The 22,900-nt window shown below is 47.6% G+C and overlaps 2 protein-coding genes across 4 annotated transcripts in view; both read left to right on the forward strand.

The window, feature by feature from the left end:
• The window catches only part of PEDS1 (plasmanylethanolamine desaturase 1), a 27,836-nt gene extending 23,881 nt beyond the window's left edge, over positions 1-3,955 (forward strand). Inside the window, exon 8 of the transcript XR_010623312.1 lies at positions 3,868-3,955. The gene's annotated coding sequence lies outside the window, so the exon portion shown is untranslated. The remainder of the gene's footprint in view (positions 1-3,867) is intronic.
• The window catches only part of UBE2V1 (ubiquitin conjugating enzyme E2 V1), an 11,671-nt gene extending 3,986 nt beyond the window's left edge, over positions 1-7,685 (forward strand). For 2 of the 3 annotated variants that reach the window (XM_065754052.1, XM_065754053.1), the window contains exons 2-4: positions 3,868-4,016; positions 7,014-7,139; positions 7,509-7,685. In XM_065754052.1, coding sequence (XP_065610124.1) covers positions 3,868-4,016; positions 7,014-7,139; positions 7,509-7,655 — 422 coding nt within the window. In that variant the 3' untranslated portion in view covers positions 7,656-7,685. Of the gene's footprint in view, positions 1-3,066; positions 3,290-3,867; positions 4,017-7,013; positions 7,140-7,508 lie in introns of those variants that run through there. The other variant, XM_065754051.1, reaches the window with a different exon arrangement.
• The last annotated feature ends 15,215 nt before the right edge of the window (positions 7,686-22,900 follow it).

Genomic DNA, 22,900 nt, shown 5'->3' on the forward strand with positions numbered 1-22,900 from the left:
AGGCCGTTCTCAGCAAAGGGCCCAAGGAGCTGGGAGGGAACGGAATTAGGACAGCTGAATGATACCTGCCAAAGGGATATTCCATACCTTACAACATCGTGCAGATGGAGTTTAGAAGGGAGTGGGAGTTCATCTCACTTTCTTCTAATGCTTGGGGGGTTAGCTGGGCATCATTTGAGGAGTGGTGAGCAACTGATATACTTGTCATAAACATTATCTTTTTCTCTGTCTTATTAAATAGTTTTATCTCAACCCAGAAGTTCCACTGCATTTTCTCCCAATTTTCTCCCCCGCACCACTGGGGTAGGGGGAGGTGCACAAATGACTGTCTGGTACCCAGCTGTCTGCTGGGTAAACCACAACACTAGTGAAGAGCATTTTCAGTGCGCTTTGTTAAGTTGTTCTCTATGAGATATTAGTACTTTAATCCTCAGGATTTCATTGTAGAAAGGAAAGAGAGCTTCACTGACATTTTCGTGCGGTCTTTATTTCATTCTAGTCGCACTGAGGAAGAGCATCCACTCTGAGAAGCATTGCTTGCTTCATTTCCCTCCTCTCACTGTACTACTTGCACGATGATATAGAATCATAGGGTACAGTTTCTGAGTTGGAGATTGCTTCCACTCTATAGCCAGGAAAACTAAAAAAATACGCAGCGGTGTCTGTCAACAGATGTTATTTTTAACTTGTTAAAGACATACTGTGTATTTCACAAGAATGTACATTTGAGATGAGAAAACGTCAGGCTGGCGAGATCATTTTAAAAAGGATTGTAAGATGCATGAATTTCTGTGTCGGTGCATCCTTAGTGGTGCAGGGACAGGAAGTGAATCTGAGAGTGCCCTAAGGGCATAAAAAACACAAGTTGCATTTAACTGTCTTCTAGGAATAATTCTGTCTCTGGTGCAGAACTGCAGAGGGTGTTGGTGGCCGCAGGCTCCCGGGATCGCTGTGACTGAGCCGGCCCAGCCCCGGGCTCCCCATCCAGCAGACAGCCTTGGTGCCAAACGCTCATTGGTGACCGTCCATGCAGCAGCACTGAAAGTCTTGGAAACAAAAGGTCCTGATTCTATCTGAAGGCTGAGGAGGATGTCACCTAAAACCTAGCAGCTCCTTGACTGTGACTTTTAGTTCAGTAAAATTTGCATCCTGACTTTCTGCAAAACTTCACCTGTGATTCTGTGTTATTCTCAGATTTCCTGTAAAAATATTTCATGAGCTATTTAATGAATTAATGTCTGGATTTGAGGCTTCATGTATGCAAATATACTAAAAATGAGCTTCTGTGGAGACTGTACAAACCTATGTGGTTTGAAAGTTTACTGGTGTGGTTATGTCTCAGCTCTCATGGGTTTGTTCTTGTGAATGAAAGTAAATACCCTCTTATGCTCTATAATGCTTCTTCAGTTAATGTTTCTTGGAGCATTTCTGCAAGATCAGGAGAGCTGCAAGTGAAGCCATTGTCTGGGTGGAATTGTGTGTTTATGCTGCAACTGCTCCCACTGTACAGAAGTCATCTTGAGCCACAGTGAAGGCGCCATAAAAATATGTAGCTAGAAGTATTTTTTATTAATTTTTAATTACCTCTGACTTTGTTGAGGTTTTCTGGTGTTAAATGAAGGGCCTTCAGAAAAACACGTTGGTTTGGGAACTGTCTGGGAGATCTCCTCCACTGTGCTTTGAGCACTATGGGTTGTGATGGGGCGGAGCAGGGCATCCCCTGGCCCAGCCTGCTCTCCGTGACAGTGTGGGTGTGTGCAACAATTCAGATAGCTTTCCAGGAATTCTGCTGGACAAAAGCACAATGGTATGTTTGCATACAGCCAGCAATGACAATTCTGCCCAGGTGCTGCAGATCAGCAGGATGCGACAGCTGCTTCTGTGTGTCCCCGGCCATTGCCTTCAGCTTTGTGCATGTTCTTGGGCTGACCAGCAGCCTGCACCTGACCATTCCTCTGCCTTGCATAAGGACAGGTCGTTTGGAAATAAGCTAATGATCCTGCAGTGCTCACCAGCAAGCAGTTGCAGTGGAATTAAAAGCCATTTCTGTTCACTTTTTCCATGTGATTGGAGCCATGTGAGCAGGGAGCGCTCTGCAGACCGTAGACCTGTCAGGGACCTCAGAAATGCTCTCTGCACTGTGTGGCTGTGTTTCAGGCAGAATTAAATGTGTGCTGCATCTGAGCAGCCGTGTCCTGGGGGAGCCCTGAGGTCAAGCTGCTTTCTCCCCCTCTAACATTGCAAAGCCAGGCCTAGCTGTGCTTAGCAGTAAAGCTGCTCATTGGTCTGATTATGGCCTCACTGGATGATGGAATTTTTAATTACACGATCACCTGATTTTCTTTGTGCAGGATACTTGCCTCTGTAATTGAGCAGAGTGCTTGGAGAAGGGGCAGGTAGGCAGTATCTGTGATTTTCCTCTTTGATGTGTGGCTTGCGTCTGCTTTCCTTAAAGCATGCAGTGCTCCCACTGTGGTATTGATTCCTCCCTGGTTGTCATTTTGGTCTCACTCAGCCTTGCTAAGTTTCCTTCATCCTGCTGGTGAATATGAGGTAGTATTAGCAAGCACTGACAGAGAGAGGCTCAGATCACACTTATTGGGCATTGCAGTGGTGTTGCCCAAGGGGAACATGATTTGGTGGCATGATGAGCTCAGTGAAGGTCCTGCAGAGCAGCAGCATGTGCAGGTGGTGATGGCACCTATCCCTGTGGATGCCATTAGGATGGGATGCCTGATCTGCCTAACCCGGTTGTGAGCAGCACACTTGGAACTTCCCATGCTGAAGGCCCACCAGCTGCATTATAATTTGGAGGTTTTGTTCCGGGGAGGTGGCAGCCATCTCCAAGAGGTCCTGTCCTGTTCCTGCTCGGGGTTTGGGATCAGCCTCATGGTGATGTCCTCACAGCTGCACTGCCTCATTTCCTTTCACAGACAAAGGTTTGTACTGCTCGGCAGTCGTGGTCACAGCATGATCTGGTTGATGGTTAGCGACATGGATCTGGCGTGGAGCTGCATTGCACTGTGTCTTGGCAGCCCCTTCTGCATTTGATGCAGCTCTGGTGGGACCATTGGATACCACTCAGCTGGCTCTAGGTTCCTCTCTGTGTCCTCACTTCAGCTGTGTCACTGAATCCTGTTTCCCCAGAATATTCAAACTCTCGATTATTGGAGGTGTGGATATCTGAGGGAGAAGCAGTGGCCTGAGTGTGCATCTGTTTTGTGGTGGCTGAGGTATGGGCACTCTGAGGAGGAACAAGTAATGAAGTACCACGTGGCCTGGGATCAAGGTACTTCACCACAGACACAGCATTGTGACTTTGAGTGTCTCACTGAGTTCTTGTGCCATTCTTTTCCATTAATGTAGTGGGAATAAGAAAATTTTCCTGTTTTACTGTGTATGTTTTGAGGAATAATGTGCTAGCAATTCTGAAGTGCTGAATATCTGTGGTGATATGAGGTCAGAAGTACCAAGGACAGCATTGCTACTGACAAAGCCCACTGAAGTTCACATTAACCTGTTAATGTTGTGAAAATGTTCTGATTGAGTTTAGTGGTATTTTTAAAGCTGTAAGAGACTTGACGCCATGAGGGACTTGACTGCTCATTTTGTAGCATCTGGTACATTTTCATGCTGTAGATCATATAAACAAGTGCTGATAGAGCTCCATAATACTGTTTGGCTCTCTGAGTGGATAGAGAGGTTTCCCTGCATTCCGTGCCTGCCCTGACATCTGCCCTGTCAGGCTTTTGCCATATTTGATATCACTTGAAAACTCCATGCTAAATACAAGGCTATCTTCATGCTGTTGGGAAACAGTGGTATTTTTTAGTTTTTGCTTAAAACATTGTTCTGATTGTTTTTTAGGAGTAAAAGTTCCTCGTAATTTTCGTCTGTTGGAAGAGCTTGAAGAAGGTCAAAAAGGAGTTGGTGATGGAACGGTTAGTTGGGGCCTTGAAGATGATGAAGATATGACACTCACAAGATGGACAGGAATGATTATTGGGCCTCCAAGAGTAAGCATCCACTTAAATATTAAAATACCATTGTTACTTCTTTTTTTCTTCCTCTTTTCCTTCTCTTAATCTAAGCACTGAAATAGAAGACAAACAAAATACAAATGAGTGGCAAAGCACTTCAGTAAGTAACATGTTGAAAGACATGTATACTAACGGGTTTTGTGTATCTGTCTTTTTGCTTATGATCTGGAATATTGTCAGTAGCCACCTCTGGTTAGTTGTGTCACATGTCTGCTTTGTATTTACAGATTCATTAAGACCTAACTTTTGAGATTCCAGGATTCTAGTATCCTGTGCCCTTGAATACAGTAGTGTTTAAAGTCCTTGAGCTACTGAGATTACATATGGAGCTGGTCTAGGTAAAATGTGGATGTCCTTTCAGTACTGCTGGTCTTCCTGCTGTTTCCTCTTGAGTTTACAGGCGTGTTTTGATTGCAGAAATACCGACATGCTTGTTTACAGTTTCAGCTAACTCAAGAAACTGGATTTTTTATGAATTCAGTTACTTTTTTGAATGTTCTCTCCTGAAGTAGCTTAATGTAATGCTATCATAGCCTTTGTGATAGCATTGATGTGTATTCTGTCTCCTTTCCCTTGCAAATTTTACTCAACTGAGGGTCAGTGGCAGTTAATGTTAGGGATTGATTGTGCATTATATGTACATGCATGTATGCTGAAAACAGGTTTCTGCTGCTCCCAGTTTTGCTGTGTATCTCTGTTTGGTTTCCTAGTTATCCCTGCCATGAAGTGCAAGTGGGACTTCCTGCAGTAGTCTGTGTTGTCCTGTGTGTCTGGCTTCAGTATCACTTCTCAAAAATTCCAGTGCTGTTGATGTGGAAACCTTTACAGTCCTTCAGTCCTGCTACCACCTGATATGTTTCCATTTTGTCATTAATAACACATCACGCATGCACTGTTTTCTATCTCATCCAGAAGTGTTCTTCTCTTTTTGCTGTTGCTAACATCTCCTCATATATGATCATTTCATTCATTTATGATATGCCCAAACTGTTTCCCAGAATTACTTTTGATTTTGGAACATTGGGAGAGCTTTAATGAGTCTATGTGAGGACTGTGAGGAAGGCTCACTGTGCACCTATGCTTTATGCAAAATTTAAACAACCTTGAAATCTAATTTAGAAATTTAAGTAGAGACTGAAACATGCAAATAGGCATATGTTGATTTGTCAGCAGTGATAGGAATCTGTAGCTCACATCATACTGCTAACCAGGGCTAGAGGACTGTCAGTGAAAGAATTACTCAGCTATGCCACTTTTGTCTTTCTGACACATTTATGAAAACAGATTTTATTTTTTTCCCCCATTCTTGAGTTGAGGTAACTGTTTGAAAGCCACAGGCTGCAGTAAGGGAGATTCTGGAAACTTTCAGACACTCGTATCTGGGAGGTGGTTCCTCTGATTTTTGGTCTGTTCCTATTTAAAAAACAAAAGTAATAACAGGACTGCATATGATGTGAGAAGTACTGGCTTTAGAAAAGAAATTAAAAAATCCTGTGTTCTGGGTAGAAAACAGTTGTGCTTGTGGCAGGTGGAGGAATCTGATGCTGGGCATCCTGTAGGGAAAAATGAATGGTTGTGCTGAGCTGGGTCCACACTGCTGCTCTGGAGTGTCCCTGCTACCATACATGGAAGCATACTGCTCCTTCCCAGGCTCGGTGCAGATGGTTTTGCAACCAGTCATTCCTCTTGCTTACACAAGCCATTTAATAACAGTGGTGCTATCAGAACTTCAGCTTTGTCTGCACCGACTCTCAGCATGTGCACGGTGAAGACTCTGTTCACTGGTCTTAATGCGATGTGGTAATATGCAGGGACCCTAAAAACCCGCACAGATTTCAGTCTGTTAATTGCTGTGTGCGCAGAGCTCACTTGGGTTCTGTCAGGAGACCAGGGCAGTCCAGGCTGAGCCAGGTGGCTGTCCCCCAGGCTCTGGGATAATGCTGATGCTGTTTAGATCAGAATGTACAAGGGCTGCTCCAAAAGTAATGCCTCCTAGTTTGTGATGTTGGCCTGTGATGTCAGGTTCGTGGTATGGCAGTAGGGGCTGAACCTTCCCACCAGTGTCTCGTGACATGTTGCCATGTGACAGCTGGCAGCAGAGGGGCACTCTGACAGATCAGTGTCTTGATGTGGAAGTGCGTATGAATTCCTCCATGCCAAAAAAATGGCACCCATTGACATCCATCGATGACTGCTGAACACTTATGGAGACCAACCAGTGGATGCCATTGTGCCTTTCAGCAGTGTCAGCATCAACGTGAAGGGCAGGTCATGTTCCAGATAGTCCTGCACAGCTGTGATACCACAAAATGAAGAGTGCTTTGATCCGTTTGTCTGCACAATGTTATGGAGAATGAAAATTTGCTCTATCAAATAGTGTTGTTGTGCTCTACGTATCTGTTGTAGATTCTATGGAATCAGGAGGCATTACTTTTGGAGCAATGTCTGTACTTCGAAATATACGAGGTTTAGGAGCATTCGCCTTTCAGAGAGCTCTTGCATTGGGTTGATGATTGACCAAAGAGTGTTTTCAAGTGCAGCTCTAGGACTGGGCAGCTTCAGAAAGCTGTCTACACTAAAGCCATAGTTTTGATTTCAAGATTGTGTCTGTGATTAGTGAATTGATAGAAACAGAACAGTTTCATAAAGATTGGTTGAAAAGTAGATATCTAAACTATATGGTGATTAAGAAAAATAATTTCAGGTAGTAAGCAGGAAGCAATGCCAGCTTCATTCTTTGTGAAAATTCAATGTGTGCTTACAAGAGCAGGATAATTTAATATGCAGAAGAACAGCATTTAATACTTAAAATATTGTAAAATAAATCCAAAACAGAGGTAGCCAGCATAGTATGCAAGTGGCTGTCCTTCTCTTTAGTGGTTCAGGTCCCTGAAATAACCACTGTTTTAACCAAGTGATTGTTGAACTGCCTGATATAATTGTTCCCCCTCCCTGCTTTTCTTTTCCCCTCAGACAATTTATGAAAACAGAATATACAGCCTTAAAATAGAATGTGGGCCTAAGTATCCAGAAGCACCTCCATTTGTAAGATTTGTAACAAAAATTAATATGAATGGAGTAAATAGTTCTAACGGAGTGGTAAGTTTTTGTTTTTTATTACTTTATGTGGCTTTCCTGTGCAGTTTCAAATGCTTTATACTTGCAGTTTGCTTTAATACTTTTAGTTTTCTCATACCGTTTATTGGCATGGAAGGGAACTGTACAAACTGAGTGAGTTCTGGAATCAAAATGTGGAATTGACCTTTCCTGTACATTTGCAGCTATATTGCGAATAGTTATGCATGGATTAATTATGCTTTCAGGAAAGCCAATTGCTTGCTTTTGCATTCTTTGATTTCTTCCATTCAGACTTCTTAAAGGATCTTTGGCTGGAGGAGGGTTTGCGTGAGAATTATCTGCATGGATAGTACTGATTCTGACAGAAATGGTATTTTTTGTCTGTTCTAGGTGGACCCCAGAGCCATATCAGTCCTAGCAAAATGGCAGAATTCTTTTAGTATCAAAGTTGTTCTGCAAGAGCTTCGGCGTCTAATGATGTCTAAAGAAAATATGAAACTTCCTCAGCCACCTGAAGGACAATGTTACAGCAATTAATTAAAAAAATAATCATGTCCCTTTATTCAATTTAAGCTGTCTTCATTTTCCACAGTAGTAAATTTTCTAGATGCATCTTGTAGACCTCAAAATACTGAAAAGGAAGTTCCCATTCAAAGGAGATTTTTCTTGAGATACTGTAAATGATACTAATTTTTTCATTTGAAATATAAGTTGTGCTATAACAAATAATCCTGTCGTGTAACCACTGTCCACATAGCTGAACTTCTGGCATCAGGAAAAGTCGATTTAAATTTATTACTGTCAAGACCGGTGTGGCACATCTAACTTAACTGTGAAGCATACATCCCACAATCACCTTGCTGTGTGTCTGGCCTGGGTTGTTTTGTTGTTTATTTCCTTTTTCTGTCTTTTGCAATAGTGTTGAAGCTCAGGGCTGTTTATTAGAATAGACACAAAGGTTTTTGCTTCCAGTACAATGCTGGGCTTTATGGACTACTAATGGGGATGTGTGCTAACCTCCGTCATCCCTCCCTTTGTGCTATCTCTAGTAAAGGCTGAATGTGACTGGTCATTTTTGGTTTTGTATTTTTTTTTAATGCCCTGGTAATCTGGGGCAAGTTTTCCTCCTTCCCTCTGGCAAAGGCATAGATTGTATTTCTCTTCCTGATCCCCCTCACCAGTAACGTGGGCATTGGGTGAAGGGTTCAGGGTTCTTTTAATCTCCCTCCTCTTCCCCCCTTTTTAGTGGGGATGCTGCTTTCTTTTTGCCCCTCTTTGTGTCTCTTCTCGCCCCTGGACGGCAGGGGTAAACACTGGGGCAATAACTTGACCTGTTCCCTCCTGCTTATTGTTTTAGTTTTGCAACAAATTTAGTCTTCACCAGCCTGGGAATCAAGAGTATCCGTTCTGCTCACAAACGTGGATTTTCCCTGCCCCTCTGGCACTGCTGCCACACCACCAAGCTGGCTGCAGCTGATCTTGTTAGGTAGGCTTTTGACATGGTGAAAAGAGCAGTAATTTACCAGGATGGCCAAAATCTGCTGCTGCTAGGCTGTAATGGGAAGCTCTGCACATAGGTTCAAAGCACACACTCCAGCTCCAGTAGCTGTATTGGTGCTTTGGATTGACCTGGGAGCGTTGACTAATGAAGTGCAGCACCTGGTCTGGCCCTTCTAAAGATCTGACAGACAAATCGAGTCACTGTAGGTCCCATTAGGATTCTCTGAGTCTTGGAGGAGAAAACCCCGCGGTGACGATTCTGGGGGAGCGGTGCGTACAGCGCAGCGAGGACCGCTGTTGGCTTTGCATCCTGGCAAGTCACTGCCTTTTCTGTTTTACTCTTTTGGACCACTAACTGCTGAAATGTGGATGCAAGCTTACATACAACCAACCTAGTGTGTCTGAAATTTTCTGAAAAAACATGAGTTTGTGTAAAAAAAAAAAAAAAAGAAAAGAAAAAAAAAGAAAAAAATAAAAATACATTTTAAAGCAGCAGCTATCAAGTCAATGAACAATGATGTTTCCATTAACTCTTTTTGAGGAAAATATTAGTTGTAGGGATTTAACATCCTCTGTAATTAAAGTTTAACATAACAGTATTCCATAAGCAGCCTTTTTATTGTATCAGACCATTGCCTGATTTTAATATAATAAAAAGTGTGCATTAATATTAGAAGGCTGTAGTTGTATTTATGTTTAGATTTTGATCCCCCATGGAATATTTGATTTGTTGGAAGTATCTTCCTACAGATCACCCTTAGTTAACAGTATGGAAACTGTTGGTGAAAGGCAATTGTCTTTATCCTGCTGCTGTGCCAAGGAGAAGCTTTAGTTTTCCTTTAGCCCTCAGGCAGAGCTGCGTAGAGCTGTCAGTGGGTAATGGCACGTGGCCCTAAGGAGCACTGCCACAGTGGCCTTTGTGTGCCATAGTCCTGAGGAAATCAAATCCACACGTGGCTGCATGCAGGATTGCCACATTCATGAGGAACTTCACAACCTGAATTTTTACCAGGTTCTTCTCAAATGCTGAGCTGTGGAAAAACAGAGCTCTGTAGATCTGGATGAAGGTGGAGCTGCACAGTTTTGCTTTTTTGGGTGCAAAATGTCTCCACTAACACAGACTGCCAGAAGGGGCCGAGTTGTGTGTTCACTCCAGTATTGTGATGAAATGTGCAATTCCCGCGGGTGGGGACAGGGAAGGGAATGATGTGTGTGAAACCTGCTGTCTTCCAGTCTTTGCTGGTTGTAGCTCAGAGAGCATCTGTGAAGGCCAGGAGACTTAATGCTGTGTCAGCATCGTGTGTGTTTGAAGTAGCTCAGTATCTGAAGAAGTTAAACGAACTGGGATAATGCTTGGTCATTGCAGAGTGGTTCTTGAATGCCTCTGTTTCACTGAGCTGCGGTGAGAATGCCCATGTGCTGCTCAGGAAGGTGTGGTTGGTGCATGTTTGGTGCTTCCCCTGGCCCTCAGACTGCAAGTGCTGCTCGGAAAACTCAAACCGTCAGATTTGCATTACAAGTGGTGCGTTCTGCTTTGACCTGACTGTGCTTCACTGGACCTGTGCTAGCAATAGTCCCTGTGATAACAGTGTTGGGGGTTCGAAGTTCATTGTCTTACCTAGGAGGAGCGCTCTGGAACACTTCGGTGCTCCAGTGCACCGGTGCTCCGCTGTAAGTAGGAGCGGCATCAAAAGGTATCACAGTGAGACTCAGCTGCCATTGCGCCTGTGTATTGTGCCACTGAATGGATCTGCGTGCTGTGGCTCTGTCAGGTGCGTGTGACTTCAAAGACTTGTGGTGCCGGGGACCCATCATTATCAGCACACGACTCTGGGCTTGTTCATGCTGCAGACGTGGAGGCGGGCAGTGAACCCCGCCCTCCTGTGTGTATTCCTCCTCCGGCAATGCGGGACAGCGTGCTCAGTGTCCCCACTGACTTTGGTTTGTGCCCCGACCTGGGGTCTCTTGAGGTAAAGGTGTAAGAGCTCATAAATAAACACACGGCCACGAAACAGGCCGCTCCTCGGGGCCTTGTGCGGGAGGCGGCCGCTCGGGGGGGCGGTGCAGGGCAGCCCCCAGCGCCCGCGCCGCGGCGCTCCGGCTGTGCGCGGGGCCGGCTCGGCCGCCAGGGGGCGCCGGAGCGCTGCGCGGCGCCGGGCCGAGCGGGGCCGCGCGCGGCGGTCGGTTCCGCGCGTGGGGACCTCTCTTCCTGCTGATCGTGAATCGTTTCAGTTTGAAAAGCGTCTGGAACGCGATCGTTTCTACTGCGGCGGCGTTAGGGAAATGCCACCAGTGTAGTGAGATTTGAGTTGCTAATAAAGACGGTTTGTCATTTGCTTCTTTCTCTGATGTAATTAAGCTCTATATATTTATACAGGGAGCATACGGTTAAATATGCTTTTTCTGTCCTTTTAACCTAGTGCTTAGGATGTACGTTTCTTCCATCATCGTTAGTGGAATAACTTTTAAGCCAAAATGTGCCATCAGCTGCTCTGTGAAGCAAGCGGCTGAGCTTTAGCCTGGGTTTGGGGCAGGATGAGGAGCAGCGAGTGAGAGCAGAGCTGCATGCAGCCCTGCCGCTAATTCTTGAGCAGACAGCCTGGCCAGGAACGGCCCCACCACTTTATCTCAGCGGTGCTTAACACTGTCATACTGGAAGCACCAGGAAGATGTGATGTAGAGAAGCAGCGTTGTTACACCAATTCCAACAAGGGAAGCAAAGCCGGAGACTTTTTCAGGTTTTCTTGATGATGTAAGGAGTGTTCAGAAGTGCTCTGCTCCTCCAAATAGCAGTCTTTGTAGAGTCTTGCCCAGAGCCATGGTGCTGTTCGAGGCTCACCTGGTATTTGTGGTACTTGGCTGTTGGGTGCTTGAGGTGGTGCTTCATCCTCAAGACAGTATTTCCTACATCAAGGAACAGCACAGTGAATTCACTACTTTATTTTAAGCTGGCATTGGCTTACAGTGAAACAAGGAAGTTCCAGTTCTGTGTGTACCTGTAAACACATGTCTGCTTCAATCTCTACCTTGAGCTGAAAGGAGTTGAAGGAAGTTTGATGATGATGTTCTTAATGTATAATCTTTTTTATGTGTTACTTTGAATGTAAGGAACCTTCTGTGGTGGCTTAGAGTTTTCCCAAGTGAGTGGAAACTGACACCTTGCATGAATCTTTGACTAAGATGCTCTTCAAAGGGAAGCTAACCTTGCTGATGGACAAGAGTCAGTTTTCATAATAGTTTCTCAGTTTCTCAGGTCTTGCTGTAGTAGATTGCCACAGCTGCTTAACTTTCAAGCCTGTGAAGAGCTCTGGTGAAGTCAAATGTGTGCTAGGTGCATGCTTAAGTGCTTTGCTGGACCACAGCAAGCATGCTGGGAGGGAGACTTCTGTGGCCTCTACTGAGTGCCTTCTTCCCAGCCCTCCCCTCGCGGTGCCATGTCCTTGGTGTTTATGCCTTTATGTTTCCCCAGTGTCTCCCACATTTGTTGCAACAAAACCAACAAACAAAACAACAACAAAAAGCCCACAAGAGAAAGAGCAGAAGACAAGGTGGAAGATAAGGAGATAGGGTGGTTTCTCATCATTTTATACCTGCCAAACATCTTGTCACCTTTTTCATCCTTATCTCTTTCTCAATAAAGCTTACAAAGGATTTTCAGAAGTATGAGTTCTGTCCTTATTTTCTGCCTCTCAAGCTAGGTTGTTGGTGGCTTTTCCCAGTGATGTCTAGAAGGCCTTGTGATATATTATAGGAAGTAAAAAGGAGAATAAATGTCAGATGATCTGCCTGAAAGTCCCTTCCTGGCTCGGTCACTCAACATCTGCTCGTTTGCATTGTCCTGTTTCACTAGCCCTCTGCTTTTCGAAGGCAGTCTTAGAATAGCCGAAGCCGAAACTGCCTTTGAGGGAAATGAAAACCAAGAATTCTAGAAAGAGAAAGGAAGCAAACTTCCAAGCCATACTTATCGGAATTAATCCATTTTCCCTTCTCCCCACTCTTTTTGTACATCTCTGTGTTCATAGTTTGCCTGATCCTGGTCTCCAGATCTGCAGAGAAGGGAGCTTTGTGGCCTCAGGGTGGAGGACCCCAGGGAAGGTTCCTGCATGTCCGCGTCCGTGCGGTGTGAGCGCTGGGGCTGCACGGGGCCGGGGCAGGCAGGGCTGGCAGCGCTGATGTGAGCAGCGTGGTTGTGAATGGACAAACAGCTGCTTTCTGTCCATGGAGCAGGGGGGAGCATGTGTCAGGGAAACACACACACACCGTCCCACACCTTCAGAAGTGTTCCTGGAAATTGGGAGAAATGCTTAATTACAGCTTTTTGTAATCATTGAGGCTTGGATGCTGTGTAAATAGGGTCTTGATGAAGAACGACTGTGTCTAACACTGTGGCAGTGACTGAGACTTGAGAAACAACCGTGGCAGAGCAGGGATCTCAGTAAGATATTTGCCAAACTTCTTTCCCTCCAAAGAGACCTCTTAAATCCCTGGGCTACCAGATTATGCCTTGTCCGGGGTTAGCAACCAGATGTTTCTCAGCTGCTTGGACTGCTTTCCAGCTGAGACCCAATGAGTGGCTGTCCAGCGTCTAAGTATTAATATAAACATTTTGGAGGCCTTGCCTCGAGCAAGCCATTAAAAACTTCCCACAATACCGAGAGTGATGCTGGTTTCCACAGAGAGCATCAGGCCCGAGCCGAGGAGCAGGGCAGGCAGGCTGCCACCTGCTCGCAGTGCGGGGCCGCCCCTTGCTCCAGTGGCGCCAGAGCAGTGTGGTCCCTGGAATTTGATTATTTATGTTAGCAGATAATTTAGGCCAGAAGGCTTAGAGTGTTCCCTTCCTTCTGTGGATGCCGTCATGCTTCCCAGCAAAACACAATCCTGGGTCCTGTGTCTCTTCCCCTCACCCCGCAAGTGCAACAAAAACGCTTTCAACTTTCCTTCTTCTGAAGGGCCACTGTCCACTAGGTTTAAGTTCATTTGCAGCTTGCCTGGGCCTGCCAGGAGGGGAGGATTTCATTAAAACCAGTGTTTAGAGCCATGATTTTAATTATATATATATTATATTATATAGAAATTATATATATATTATATTATAGATATATAAAAGTTTTTAACGGGGAGTTCTTCTGAAATATCCCCTATTCTGTCCGTGAATTTGAACACAAGCTCTGGAAGATGCTGCTCTCCTGTCAAGGTGCAAGGAATGTCTCCCACTGTCCCCATTACTTCCATCGAGTTTCAGAACTTCACTTCCCCAAGACCTGGACTGCGCTACCCCCAAACCCAATGGCGTTTTGCACCAAGCCTAGGTCCCATCAGCTCCAACCACGTCTGTGGGGCAGGTGTTGTCCCACAGCAGGCCGGTACCATGGGCTGGAGCTGGGGCACAATTTGGACCGCACTCTGCAGCCACAGTTGCCCACGGTTTCTTTCCTTTCAGGCTGCAGTCATCCCTGCCAAGCTGCCTGTCCACGAGCACTGGGCGATGACTGCCGGCTTCAGTCAGTGCCTCTGCTAAGTGCTCGCCGCCCGCCTTGTTCTAACCAGGTAGAAGGCACGTGTGGCCCTGCAAGGTTTTGTGTTGCTTACATGGGCTCTGCCAGCCCTGCACGCTGGATCTGTCTGTCTGGTGGCCTCATGACAGTCTTAATGTGGTGAGCACTTCCTGTTGTATATCTACTTGTAATAATAATAATAAAAAAAAAAGATTGGGAAATGAGAATTTTAAGGCAGCTTCTCAGAACGAGGTTGCACCCAATCAGTTCAAATGCTGCGATTTGGATCAGTTCTCTCTCTTTACAAGCAGTAAAATTTTGTAGGGCAGAAGTGTGTTCTTTCAGCCATCCTGAAGCTCCCACGTTTTGGAGCCGAATGTCTGGGACAAGCCCCATGTGTGCTGTTAGTGTGCGCCCGCACCTCCTCTGCTCCTCCTTTGCAGTCCAGGAGGTGTTTGAGCTCTGCCCTCACATGTCCGCATGTCCCCAGCTCACACTGCTGTGCTGTGCACTGCCATTACAGCATGGAGCAAGGACAGTGCAGCCAGCAGCATGCTGACATGGGATATCACCGGAGGGAGCCATCAGTGCAAGGATTCTTGTACACCTCTGTCCCACTTGGGCTGAGCAGTGCCTGTTTTCCTGGATCTGTGATCTGTCTCCCCACAGCACATCCAAGCTGGGGACATCTTTCTTCTTCATGTACAGCATTAAGAATTCAGCCATGGGCTTTCAAAGGGCAAATGTGCATCATGTGTGGAGATGTCAGCACCTGCAGCAGTCACAGGGTTGGAAACTCCCTGGCCTCCCAGCAGTGCCTGCCTGGATGAGGAGGTAGCTCCAGGAGTAATGAGAGCTGCTGGGGTGGATTTATGGCAGAGATGCTGCCAAGCCAAGGTCTTCATGAGATGGTTCAGCTGGTAGGGCAGCAGTACTGTGCAGTATGCCAGCACTTGTGCAGTTCCTTGTATGCCCTGGCTGAGACACAGCTCACCAGCAGCCCCAGCCCTTCCCAATGGAGGAGGGCAACCCTGTAACTCACATGCATGTCTTCTCATGGAGTGGTCAGCCATACTTTCAGGAACAGTTCCAACTTTTAACTCCAGTAGGACGCGTTTTTTAGCATTTGTGTAGAATAGCACCTGTTGCTTTGATGTGGCCTGGTGTGAATGAGGCTAGAAGCCTCTCTGTGTTTTTTTCATTTTTGTTATTTAAAAAAAAAAAAAACCTTTTAGGAATGTTAATTAATGGAGATGTGCTTAGCAGAGGGATGTGAGAAGCAGCCCATCCCCAGCCATTTACCTCCAGGGTTAACTTTGTCTCCTGCCAGGAGAAAAAGCAAATCCTGGGCCCTGGGGCTGCTTCTAATCCCTGCGAGACACTGCAGCCGTGCAGTCTGTCCTCGGTGGGATGGCTGCGGGGTTTGTAGGCTGCCTGTCACTGGGCTTTGGGACAGGAGGCACTTGCTGGTGGCTTCTGAAATCTGTCAAATCAACATGAGACCAGCAATGTCTGCAAGGAAAATCCTGACAAATCCCATTCCCACGGCAGCAGTGAGTGTGCGCAGGCACAGAGCTCTGTCCTGGCTCTGTCTGTTTCCATTCCCTGCATCCCTGTGCGGGAGGAGGATGTGGCATGGTTGAAAAGAAAGCAGAGGAGTTTTTCCCCTCTGTCTCACAAGCTAAGGCATTGCTCCAAGAGGGAACTTTCTACCCAGGATGCTGAGTGTTTTCAATCATTCAGTTTCCTTGTACTTCTCACTCATTTTTCACTCGTTCCAATTTATTTTTAATGACCCTCAGCACCCTTGTTTATAATAATAAACAGCAAATACATAGACACAATGAAACCATTTCAGGTCCAAGTGTTTTTAATAACCTTTCAGTGAGAAATAGACCCAAGCCTAAATGTGAAGAAACACGATGAAGACTTTCTCCCGCTGCAGTGAAATATGATTTCAGAGCCGCTGCTGTGCACACAGCCCAGGACAGCCGTCGCAGCACCATGCTGACTCCCCACCAGCCCTTCCAGCAAGGCTCCCCTCAGTGCCACTGCAAGCCATTTCCATGCAGTGCTTTTGTCTTCCAAACACAATCTGATTTTAGCAAATAAAAGACAGGGTGTCAGGTAGATATATTTTACTAATAAGATAGGTTTAAATAAGAGAAAAGCCTAAAATGCTGGAGATGGTGGAGAGCAAGCAGAGTGGAGGCTTTAGGGGGCTGAAGGTGGGGGTGAAGCTCCAGCCTGAGGCTCTGCTTACCCTTTCAATGGGAAATGCCTGTACTGCAAGCCATGCTTCATTGACTTTGCAAGTGGGGAGACTCAGTACTGAGTCTGATGTGTACACAGGGCTGTGGCTTTGCACTCACATCCCCCACAGGCACACATGGCCCCAGCTGGAGGAGGGATGCAGAATTCCCATCTGGGTTGCTGTAGCAATACAATGCAAGGGAAAAAGTGACAGTCTACATTGTTAGGCCTTACACTGTTTAATTAAGTAAAATGTTATTAGCTATTTTCAATGGTGTAACAACTTGGAGGGAGTCGCTGTTCGCCAAGAAAAATAATCTTGTGGGTCGCCCAGAATCCTAAACGGACCCATGGCTGCAGTTCAAGGCAGGAATCCAGGGCCAGCTGAGAAAAGTGTTACCCTGTGCCTGACACTGTGGGTCTGCCTTCCAGGAAAAGAAGCGTTGTCTGCCTGCTGCCACATCGGCTGGGCCTTGCCACCTCGTGCCACTCTGTCCCTTCTGGTGGCTGTCCCTGTGCACTCCTTTGGCTTCTGGCTGTGCACAGAGTGTGAGTGCCCAGCGCCGTGCACCCAGGGCTGAGGGTACATGGCCGTGTGTCTTTGCCTTTCTGCCAGGTCTATCTTCCCACAGTGATGTTCCCCCACCCTGCTCCTCGCAAGGCCCTTGAAAAATCATAAATGGCAGCAGGCCCTGTAAACGGAGCCTATCTCCATGGCTGCCTGAGGTGTAGCCAGGCTCAAGTGAGTGAGTGTAGCAAGGACGTAATTGCCATCCTGTCAACGTGTGGCACAGAGCTTCAGCAGGGGAGCACCGGGGTGCAGGAGATGGATGAGGGCTGGGGTCAGCACCCAGAAACCATGTCCCCGCCTGACCCCCACCGAGATAAGTGCTTCCTGCTGGCAGCAGAGCCTGGGTTCCTTCCAAACTGTGAAGGGACAATCGGATCTACTCTGTCCTCCTGCACTGACAAGGCCTGGGCCTTGGTCTGGTGGGGCTCAGAGCTGTGGGCTGCAGCCTGGTGTCCCCTCACAACACTATGGTGCACAGGCCTGGCCCAGGGCAGGCCTGCAGGACAGTTTTGGGGCATTCTGGCTCAAGCAGGGAGAAGTTCCTTCAGTTTTATCTGAGGAACAAAACAGGAGTCCGCCTTTCCCTTCCCCAGTGCACACAGTACTGTATCCTTTGTGCATTACAGAAGGATCCTGCAAATCCCAGGTAATCCCTGAGATGAAGGCCCTGCGAGGAACAGATGTGTCATTTTGAGACGTGGGTAGGTCAGTGTAGCTGGGAACACCCAACCTGCAGAGCCCTGCTCAGGGCTGCCACAGGGCAGGGATGTCTTTGGGGTGGAGACAAGGGGATGGGGGTCCCCCATGGCTTCACCTCAGCATCGTGGTGTGGGTCAGGGGCAGCCCCATCAATGTGGGCTGTGCCTACACCCACACCCCCCTCCCCCCTTGTCTTCAGAGCCCGGTGCGCGGGAAGAAGGAAGAGGAGAAAGAAACAAAGACTGGTCAGCCCCAGTCCTCAGATCATTGTTTACCCCTCGAGGAGCACAGAAGTATATTGTCCATTTAATAGAAGCCTGTAAATCATTGAAAAACATTTATAAAATAATTGAAGGTAATGGGAACCATTTGTTTAAATAACATCACATTCATGCCCCAGAGGTGCAATAAAAGTTAGATTAATTGATAGGATTTTGTATCTCACTGTGAAAAGTCACAAGTCACATTCTAGACACCAACAGTTTGGGAAGGCTGCAAATTCATCAGGCACCCAGCTTCTATCAAAATAGTCTCTTCCATGCAAAGAGGCACATTTACATGACCCTGAAGGGTTTGGGGATGAGAACTATTTACTTAAACTGTGAAGTGAACTAGCCAGTGTGAGATCCTGACCCAGATTGAATTTTTTTTTCTTCCTCTCCTATCTGCTGTTTCATTTTTTCCCATTATGATAAAAGGGAAATAAATATCTCTACGCCAAAGGCTCATTCCTAATCCAGGGCTAAGGTTTCCTGCGTCTGTCCATGCCTGTAAGAATGGCCACACAAAGCAGCAGGACCGAGGGCCGACAGCACGCTGTGGGGCTGTGCGCGTTAACCTGCCAGGTGCCTGCCAGCACCGCTGCCTGTAACCACACTGTGTGGTTTAAACGGCATAAAAGTGGAACAAAGTGTGGTTTTAGTGACAGGGCAGCTCACAGGGTGATGACACCTCGCTGCTCCCCCAGGGCCCACATTCAGCTGCAGCCGTGCCCTATTTTTCCCCAGACACACTCTGATTTTGATTCTCTCCCCTCCATTTATAGCCTTGCAAGCTGAAGTGAGGCCAGCAGCATGTGGGCTCTGTAAGGCACGATGGAACTTGGGACTGTCACCCCCCCCCCCCTCTACCCCATCATCTGGGGCACCTGAGTGACCCCCATCAGTGTTACAAGATTTGTTCTTTCAGAGCACCTTCCTTCATTGCTCTTCCCTGTGGTCCAGCCATGGGTTGCAGCCTGGGGCTTGCAGAAGATAGGGGGCCAAAGCACTGCACCCCACAGAGTCCCCCAGAGCCCACACTGCTCCGTCTGCAGAGCCTGGCTGAGCTGCAGCCAGAGCACACCATGCAGCCTGGATTCGCATGAGCTTTTGATAAAGGCACCCTGTCAAACAAGGACTGAATAAATCATGATGTGTTACCAAGAACGCATTACAGCTTTTAAAACAACCACTGTGGCATTCTACCCCACGGACTGATGAGTCTGGGGATGCCAGATCCCTGGCGCTCCGCAGCCTTGCTGGAGCCAGCTCACATCTGGAGTGCAGTAAACGTACCCAGAAGCAAGAAAGCAGCTCTGTAAGGGTCAGGAGTACAGAGAGCGGCTGCTGACTCCAGGCGCCACCCCAAAACCCACATGCATTTCCTTGTGTAAACACATGTGGCCAAAAGGCAGCCACGGTCACCTTTCTCCACCGTGAGCCCTATAAAACCGCCAGCAAAGTGAGGAACAATGTCACTATTATTGTTTTAGAGGAATTCCTCCAAAGCAGAAAGGCATAGCTGGGCTGCCTACAAGAGTGTCTTTAAAAGCAGAGCTGACAATTGACTCCAGAGCTGAGGGGAGGAAAAAATCCTCCCGGGGGTTGATTGTTTGCAGTTGTTGGGGCTTACCAAGCCCATCAACCTGCGGGGCCTGGGATGGGCACAGGGTCCCTGCAGTGCTGGGAGCAGAGCTAGGGGTGTTGGTGTGCCCAGGGGTACTTTTGCTGGTGTTGCTTGGGGTGAGATCTTCATGTTCTTGGGCAGCAAGAGAAATGCCAGTGCCTTTGAGGGGGGCAAACAGAGCCCAGAGTGGATTTTAAGCAGCTGGAACGTGCCCTGCAGCTGCTCGTTCCTTGGTGCAGCATTGCCCAGGGCATGGCCAAGATCATGCAGGCAGAAGCAGCAGAGCTGTAAGCAGGGCTGGGTCCTGCCCATGCACAGGTGTGTGCAGCAGTGTCCAGGGACAGCAGCAGGGCAGCAGATTGCTGGGACTGCTGGGGATGTTGCTCATCTGCTCAGCTTAACACTGCATCCGTCTGAGCTGAGCAGGATAGTACTGCTGGCACCGGGCAGGGCCTCTAACTGGAAACATATGGGAGAGGAGAAGCGGCGCTAATTAAATATGAGGCTTTGCTGATTGCATCTTCCACAGGCAAGGCACAGAGAATCTCCTGCAGCAGAGACATGAAACTCCAGCCCCATCCACCAAGCATGAGGGCTTCCTGTACTGGGGGGCTGTGGCACAGTCAGTCCCTGAGCTGGGGACATGGCAGGGGCAGTGGGGCTGCCTTCTTCAAAGGGGCACCAGGGGTGTTTTGGGGCATCAAGCACAGAGGAGCCTTCATGGAGTGAGCTTAGGCTCACATTACAGACAGTGAGAGCTGGGCTTGTGCAACCACCATAAAGGGTTTTGTGGTTGCCAGGTGGGTTTGCTTCCCCAGCATCGCCTCCATCACTGCCCAGAAGGGCTTGGGGCAGGAGCAAGGGTGACCATGAATATGCAGCTGGGCTGAAGGCGTGGAGATGACAGGGAGATTCTCCATGCTTAGCACCTGATCGGGATGACCTTGCTCCTAGATAAGGGGCTGTCCTTCTATGGGACATGAAGGATGAACATTTGAATTTCAGCGATAAGCTCATCAAATAGTTAAGTGTGTTACAGGCCGTATGACTGCCCCACAGAAAAAAATTCTCCAGTGAGTCAGGGTCCCAAAAATCCTCCTTCAAGGAGCTTATCTTATCAGACAGAGAATACAGCGCTTGGCAAGGAAACAGGGCTAGTTCAGCTTGAATAATGGCCTGACCAAAAGCACTGCAAAATGGAAGGTACATTTGGAGGACTTTTTGTATCACAAAGCGGTGAGGAGAGGGGAAGAAGATTAGAAATGCAGGACACAACCCAAAGATGTGGTGCTTCTCCAGAGCAAGCTCTGTAATATCCTTCCTAGGAGAACTCTTTACATTTACTTTCCCCCTTTTCCCTGTGAGAGCAACCTGGGGGGTGTTCCCAGCCAAGTCCGCGCTCTGATTCCCTCCATCAGGGCTGGGGCCAGTGAGAGGGAGGAGAATAGAACTGAGAAACTCCTTTTCAGTGGGCCACCAAACAGTGGGGGTTGCGGTGATGGGCCTCCAGGGGGACCTCAGCAACAACGATGGTGGCTGCCCATGGCTGATTTTCTCCTCCACAGCCCCAAAAGGCTTCTCACTTCCCCTGGTCCTTTTGTCAACATGAGCTGGGCAGTAAGGGAATGCAGAAGTCACTGTGAATAATATGCGATGGTGGACAAAATGTTTAAAATGGCCAAATTCCTGGGAAAGAAGAATGTCAGCATCATGGGAATATCACCTGAAACCATTCCCAAAAGGAGGAAAATTAACATTGAAATCCATGTATCCCCCGCTCCTTGTTTCTCCCCATGCTGATTGAGATAGCGAATTTCCCTCTAATTGGAAAGTTCTGATGTTAAATTAAAACCTTGGAGCCTTCTTAAAATCTAGTGCACATCCGCAAACATCTGAAAGTGCCCATGTGGGGTGGAATGAGTGGGACAAATTGTGTATGGTACCCTTGAGCAAGTGCTTGAAAAATTCCTCCAGGCTGATGGGACAGGAAGCATCTAATCTTCAGGATGCCTTTGGTTTCTGAGTTTGCATAAGGCCCGGGACACCCACTCACTGGGACTTTCTCATGCTGTGCTCTTCTTGGAGGGAGGAAATGAGGAAGGAAACAGTGATTTGGTGCACTGAGATGGTGTGAAATGGAGGGCCATGCCACAGCCAGAGAGCAGTGTCACTGTGCTGTCATCCCACGGCAGGTGGCCAGGTCCCACCAGGTAGGATGTTGCCGGTGCTGGTCCTGCCTGGGGGCTCCAGGGTGGGCATCTGCAGTGATGGGGGCTTTGCAGGCGCAGCCAGGGGATGAATGTTGTGATTCTCATCCCCTTCATTTTTTTTGCATTTCACAATATGACTGCCCTCAGGAAGGGGTTTAGAAGAGGTCACACAGGAGCTTTGCTGCTGGGTCTCTGTAAGGATGGAATAAAAGTGAGGTTTTCATGTGGGTTTTTGGTACTGAAACAAAAAGGCAGCACTCCTCAGTCACAGGAGAAGAAAGTGTCATAGGTGATCGATGGTATTCTGTGCTCCCAGAACTATGGTTCAAATGGTCAGGTAGAAAATGCTTGGGGCCCGCTCTGCTGCCTGGGGGTGGCCCAGGGACGTGGAGGAGCTGCATCACTGTTTCCAGGTGTCCCACAGGTTCCCCTGGTGCCTCATCCAGTGTCAGTCTGGGTGCCAGGTCACCCTCATGGGCACGGAAAACAGGCACGGGGGACACAGAGACAGGCTTCTGGTGACTCCATGAGGGTCTGCGGGGACTGGGCTGCCCCCTGGCACTGCCAGCATCCACCAGCACCACCAGCACCCACCAGCAGCCAGCAGCTGCCCTTTGTACTGCTATTTTTAAACCAGCAAAGGAGAGCTCTCCTGCATTTGTGAGAAATATGTCTGCATCCCCTTCTGGTTCCTGGGACAGCCAAGAGCCCTGCTCAGTTTCAAACCAGCTGGAGTTAGCTTTAGATATTAAACAAAACAAACAAACAGCGAGGGGCTTGTTGTGTAAAAAAGTTTCTCCAAATCAGTTGTATCTGGATCGTGATCCCTTTATGATTGAACCCTTAATAGCAGCCAGGTGCAGCCAATAAGGGATTCTCGCCTGTGCTCTGGAAGCAGCATGGGAATGCGCAAGGGACAGCATGAGCATTGCTCAGTGTGTGGGCTGCTCGCGCCCTTCCTCTGCTCCCTTTCATCTGCAGCCCTCAGCCTTTGTTTCCTCCCTGCAGCACTCAGCAAGGGAAGTGCACGCATGGCTCTCAAGGTTTGCCTGTGTACCAGCATAGGGCTGCTTGTGCATACAGAAGCAGGCATGTGTTACCACACGTGTGTGATGCAGCGTGCATGTTGCGCGCACACAGGTCCATCCATGCAGGTGCGTGCCATGG

This window comes from Cyrtonyx montezumae, unplaced genomic scaffold (genome assembly GCF_038088225.1).
Source record: "Cyrtonyx montezumae isolate F1298 unplaced genomic scaffold, pur_monq_1.0 scaffold_9, whole genome shotgun sequence".
In the NCBI taxonomy this organism is placed as follows: Eukaryota; Metazoa; Chordata; class Aves; order Galliformes; family Odontophoridae; genus Cyrtonyx; species Cyrtonyx montezumae.